The sequence below is a fragment of the Carya illinoinensis genome, chromosome 11 (genome assembly GCF_018687715.1).
Source record: "Carya illinoinensis cultivar Pawnee chromosome 11, C.illinoinensisPawnee_v1, whole genome shotgun sequence".
Classification (NCBI taxonomy): Eukaryota; Viridiplantae; Streptophyta; class Magnoliopsida; order Fagales; family Juglandaceae; genus Carya; species Carya illinoinensis.
In genome coordinates, this window is record NC_056762.1 from 21013251 (window position 1) to 21019337 (window position 6087).

The window sequence follows — 6087 nt, forward strand, 5'->3', positions numbered from 1 at the left end:
AACCGATCTGTTACCAGCATTTAATAGCGCCAATAAAATAGTGCGTAAAATGCCGATCACAAAAAATTGGTTTCTGGCACTTACCCAAATGTCGGCAAAGAATATTCCTGACCCTTAATTGTTAGCACTTGGGTTGTGCTGGAAAATAAATACCAGCAAAGTCTTTACCGGCGTTTATAACCAAGTTGCCGGCATTTATGGGACGCCGGCAAAGGGCCCTTTTTTTGTAGTTGCATAAAACAATTTCCTAAGCATTTTGTGGTTTAGGGTCAATGTTTAAGACCTCACTGTTGTATGATTGTTTAAGACTTGATATTTTGAGATTTAGTTTATTCTAGTGCAACTTATGTTTGAACAAAAAAAAAAAAATGTTACGATTATTGCATATTGGTAGAAGTGTGCTAGGTGTATTAAATATTATTTATCATGAACGAAGGTATGTAACCTTATATTCTATGTGTCGACACTTCAATCTCTAACAAATCTTAAGCGAAGGTTGGGGGCATGATCATATTCAGGACGCAGGTGATCCCACCCTCTACCCACACCCGCATTTGATTTCTTATGATAAGCCAGCCTGCCAATCCTCTAGGGCTAACTAGATTGCCAGCCCTCAAAGTCTTAGTGCAACCAGGTTTCGTATATATGTGGGTTCTGGGTCCTGGGTCAGTGTAGGATTTTCTTTTTGGATTTGGAATGGGCTTAACAAATGGGTTGGTCCATTTGATAGGCCCAACTAAATTATTGGACTTCCCTAAATCTTCGTAGACCAAGTAGAATAATAAATTCTAAGTGGCCGGGTTTGAGTCCAAAGTAAGCGCAACTCGTCTAATAATTACTTTCGGTTTACAAGAAAAACTCTTGAGCCTATGGACCAAATTAAAAGCTCCAAGTCAACCTCGGAAATAATAACTTGTGAACTAATTATTCAATATCGCTCATTTAGACCTAATTTAGGCCTATATATCACTCGTCATATTATTGAATCGAGGTGTTATGCCAGAGCTCTCAACGTGGAATCTACTGACTCAATATAGTCAAACCTAGCTAGATCGATCTCCTTGCTTCACTAGATCACACATCATGTGTGTTGAGCACATTTTCTGAAGATGGCCGTTTGGACTACACATCTTACAAAACTTCGCACCAAGCCATATGTGTAGTGGGGTATGATCCCATGTAGTACACTGGTAGTAGATCGCTCAACGGAAAAATATAGAGCTGGAAATTTTCTGCATTAGGGTTGTAGGGAATCGGGATCTTTTTTTATTTTTCTAATGCACTTAGAAATTCAATAGTAGATTTGTACTATATACAAGCAAGTGCCAGTGCATATCAAGCAACACCTCTACATGAGTACATGGCTGTTAAATTACCGGCACACTACTAATATGGATGGTTCAGTTACAAAGACAAGACCACAATACCAAAATACAAAAGAAAACAAACCGAAAGATAAATAACGCAATTCGATCTCACAAGAAAAAGATAAGGATGCATGTAGAGAAAATCTTGGATTGATAAGTGAATGAAAAGACACTCATTTGAAAAAAGAAAAAACACTCTTAAATGCAAAGATACAGGCATTAAAACTCTGAAATTATACCAACCTCATGTAAATTTTGGATCAAGCATTTGAGCTATGGGACGAAAAGTCTGTATAAGGTTTCTTAGCCTCGCTTACCAATTTTCATTCGAGAAAAAAGGAGAGTACATGGGATGAGTTGAAGGAGCAGCAGTAAATAATTAAAGGAGGAAACTGTAGGGAAAATGGTATAAGTTGAAGCACAATAGCAGGAAGTGAGGGCCCAAATAGGTACGATGACCAAAATACGAGTAAAACCAACAGGGATCAGGAGGAAGATTATTGTCATGTTGCACATAAAGAAGGTTAGAGTGTTTAAAGTGAAGAATAAACATGATTTGCTTGTGCTCATGATTACCCTCCCCGCATGATGTGAGGGTTGGCTCACTACTGATTCACTTGCACCAGTACCAGTTTCAGCATTGAAGTTATCTTGCCAAACTCCTCCCGGGGGGCTCAGAGCTGCTTGGTACGTAACTGTTACAACCAATGTAACAACCACCAACAGCATAGTGCGCGTATCATTGCCTAGCTCCATAATCTGACGAAACATGAATATGTAATAGTTCTCAAAAATTGAGAAATGAGAGATTAAGAATGTTCTCAGGTCTGCAACTTCAGAAAGAGGAGGAGACGGGAATATTAGAGTCAATAATTGGAATAATGACTGGAATATCTTGGCACGATGTATCATATTCTTAATGATCTCTCGCTTGCCACCTTCATGCATCTGTTCTAAGATTTCAAGAGCTGTTTGATCTTCCGAGTTCTTTCTGTCCTTATCTACTGATGTACAATTCACAAAGCACCTCACGACCTGAATATATAGTATAGAAAAATGTTAAATTACGGATGTTATCATTGCAAAAAGGTTTGTAACAAGAGAAGTACTATGATTATAAAGAAATTTCATATAAATTGACATAACTTAATATAATATATTAAATTTAATTAACAATAAAAATAATTTTACAATTTAACGTATCAAATTAAGTTACGTGAATTTATAATGAATTTATTTTTTCTGGATCTCTTCATTGCTAAACCATTTCTCAAATTGGAAAGCTAGAGGAATCTTTTGTCAACAAACAAAAAGACATTAAAAGCAAATGTGACACTTAAAAGAAAAGAAAAACAGACAATAAATATGGATTCCAAAACTTGAGGTAAATCACCTGGTCATCATTTGTTGAGACAGCAAGGTGCAACGGAGTGTCGCCATTCTCATCTGACCAATTCAGCAATTTCTTTTCCATCCGGTCTGCATCCATAAACCAGTCCCGACGAAGCCAACCCACCAGCAACTCAAAAGCATCGAATCTGTCGTTTTTAAGGGCGATATGGAGAGCAGTCTCCCTTCGATTTGTCACATCTTCAATAGACTTTGGGCAGGCTTTCAGAAATTCAACCAAAAGATCCAGTTCTCCAATTTCGGTTACATAATGCAAAGGAGACACTCCCCCCCTTCCTCGTACACGGACAAGGTCTTTATCAACATCAAGTAGCCGGCGCACAAGTAGGTTTTTTCTAAATTTCAAAGCAAGGTGCATGGGGGTGAAGCCATCTTGATCGAGCTTCCTAGCAAATGATGGCTTCAACATCATTATCTCCATGGCAAACTCTGTCTGTCCTCTTAATGCGGCCGTGTGTAAAGGAGTCTCAATAAATGGAATTTTATCAATGTTGTCCAAAACTTCCGGATCCGTCTTTATTGCCGAGTACAATGCCGGGATGTTTCCATGTTGAGCAGCATCACTCAAATTAATCGTCGGATGACTTGGATCCATTCCAAAAGGAGTGATAGCTAGCTTCGGGAGTGAAAGGAGCCCATTATTAATATTAAACTTTCAAATGTAGAAACTAATGACAATGGCAGCTACTCTTAGGAAAGTTATTACGCAAATGAAAGTATTCGCCCCCCCCCCCCCCCCCAAAAAAAATACTACTATTTTGGATACTAAAGTATTCTCATAATACTTTATTACTATTAATTATTTTATTATTATTTACTATTATTTAATATTTTATTATTATTTTTTTACTATTATTATTATAGTGATATTACAACATACTGCAATAATATTTTATCATTACTTTGAGAGAGAGAGAGAGAGAGAGAGAGAGAGAAGTGAAGACATTGAAGAGATGTAATTGAATTAAAGTATTATTGCAGTGTGTTGCAATCTTGTACACAGATGAAGCATATACACAGAAAATCAAAGCTATCGAAGTGACAAACTGTTTAACAATCTCTATCATATATATATATATATATAATATAGTATTGTTTGATGGAACCGATAGACCACATGCCATTTTCCATGACTAATGCCTCTAGCACATTACTACTATATATAGTTTACTGTCATACGAAAGACATTACTACTATAGACGTACTCGGTCACATCATGAGTTATTATAAAAAATAATTATGTTTTGATTTTTATAGCCGATGAAGTCTCACATTGAACAGGCGGTATATATTTAGCAGAAGAAAGTACATGACATGATACAAAGAAGTAACAATAAATAAATAAATAAATAACTCTAAACCTGAAAGAACAAAAATTGAGTCTCAGGTTTTACTTGTAATAGCAGAACGCTTCTCCTTGCGTGCTTGAGGACTTGAGTTGTTTCGGGATAGATTTCAGTTTTCAGGCATGCGTATAAATAGCCCCGGGGTTGAGTTCATGTGGTGGGTCCGTGCATGGTTAAATCACTTCGCTCCGGAAGTTTTCTTTCTTCTCTGTTTCCTTCGAAAATGCTAACTTGTATCCTGGCTTTACTCTTCGTTTTCACCTCTATTTTATTTTATTTTTTTAATAATTAAGAAAATAATTATTAATAAATTTGTAAATTTATTTTTAATATAATTAAAAACATGAAAAAAGAATTTATCCTAAGAGCGATCGAGCCCGCCCAGCCGTACATAATAGCAGGATCTATTATATATATATATATATATATTTTCTGTAATCACGAGAATCACGAGGGTACGTCGTTTTTCACATGACCCGCGTGACGTGAGGCCCCAATTATACTGTAGGCAACTTCGCAGACAGAGGTCAGTGTCTTACGATCGGCTATCAGGTAAAAATCAGATGCTTGGCCTGGTTAGGATCGTAAATATCAAATGTGTTTTGCTACATACAGTTGTCGCATACAGTGGCATGCAGTCGGCTGTACGGAATGAATAAAAAAATTATAAAAAATTTTTTTTATATTCAAGGGGACCTATATGAATTATAAAAAGTTATAAAAATAATTTTTTTTTCATGTAGGTCCCGTATTAAATTTTTTTTACAGCCGACTGCACGCCGACTGCATCTCCCGATTGTATAAAGTATTTCTCATATCAAATATCTCATCTATTTTAATTATTATAATTTTTTAAATAAAATATAATAAATAATTTAATTTTTAAAATTTTAAAAAAATTAAAAATATAGAAAAATTTATATTATAATAAATTTTATTTAATTTTTAATAAAATATCTCATTTCATCTCATTCTTTTTAAACCATATAATCAAACTCATTTTTATTTTCTTTTTATGAAATTGAAGTTGTTTTCATATTCACGTGTATACAGTACATATATAATAGAAATACTAACTATATTTAATAGAAAATTAAAAAATAATAATAATAATGATCCATATTTCAATTATTAATAATTAAAAATAATGAAATTTGAAATTTAAATTTTAAAAAAATTGATAAAATGAATTTTAAAATTATAAATACATGTACCATTTTACACACAAATATATCTATATATATATAACTGGCCAGGAGTGCATTTCATGCCATTATTGTTAATATCTTTGTATTGACAATGTTAATATCTTAATTTGTAGGTTGGTATCCCATTCAACTGTGAAAAAATAATGAAAACGAGAAAAAAAAAAATTATAAATAAAAATTTATTAATATCAATAAGCGTAACTAAGTACATTGGCTTTGTACAAAAATGAGAAACCATGTGTTTCTATTATTGTGGGACCGGCCATGGTGACAAAGATTCATGTTGAAAGAAGAATTAATGTTGAAGGAAACGAAAAGAAAAACGAGGTTGCTTTGAAGCTAGGGTTAAGTATTGTTAAACACTCCTCGCCGAGTCCACGAGGACAGCCGTACTTTTTGTGTACTGCAATGCGCGTCTTTCACCTTCTCCATTGATGCTCAAATGTCCTGCGTACCTGCTGCCTGTGGCAGTGCTTTTGTTCCCGCTAAATATATAGCATATTTCTTAAAGATAAGGCTGCTAATTAAAAGAAGAGAGGAATAGAAAAAGACATGAAAGCCAAAGGTGTAATCGAGACGAGTTGTATTTATTTGGGTTCGATTCATTTTTATTGAGAGTGAGTTCAAACCCAGTTCGGAGCTTGACTCGTCCCTGTGTTTAATTGGATATTATGAAAATCTTTAAAATTATTAAAAATTTTCATAATTTCAATTTCATGTATTACTCAAATATATAAAATAATTTTCAGTTTTAAA

The 6087-nt window shown here is 34.3% G+C and overlaps 1 protein-coding gene across 1 annotated transcript; it reads right to left on the minus strand.

The window, feature by feature from the left end:
• Positions 1–1243: 1243 nt before the first annotated feature.
• LOC122281853 (ankyrin repeat-containing protein BDA1-like) lies at positions 1244–4223 on the minus strand. Its single transcript, XM_043093666.1, has 3 exons — positions 4172–4223; positions 2761–3393; positions 1244–2402 (listed from the first exon to the last, which is right to left on the minus strand). Exons 2-3 carry the CDS (start codon positions 3370–3372, stop codon positions 1671–1673), a joined length of 1344 nt encoding a protein of 447 aa, XP_042949600.1. The 5' UTR covers positions 3373–3393; positions 4172–4223; the 3' UTR covers positions 1244–1670.
• Positions 4224–6087: the final 1864 nt, after the last annotated feature.

Excerpts from the sequence above, each read along its gene's own strand:
- LOC122281853 (XM_043093666.1), bottom strand. The coding sequence starts at position 3,372 with ATGGATCCAAGTCATCCGACGATTAATTTGAGTGATGCTGCTCAACAT. Across the intron at positions 2,403-2,760 it reads TCTCAACAAATGATGACCAG|GTCGTGAGGTGCTTTGTGAA; the intron begins GTGATTTACCTC and ends CTATATATTCAG.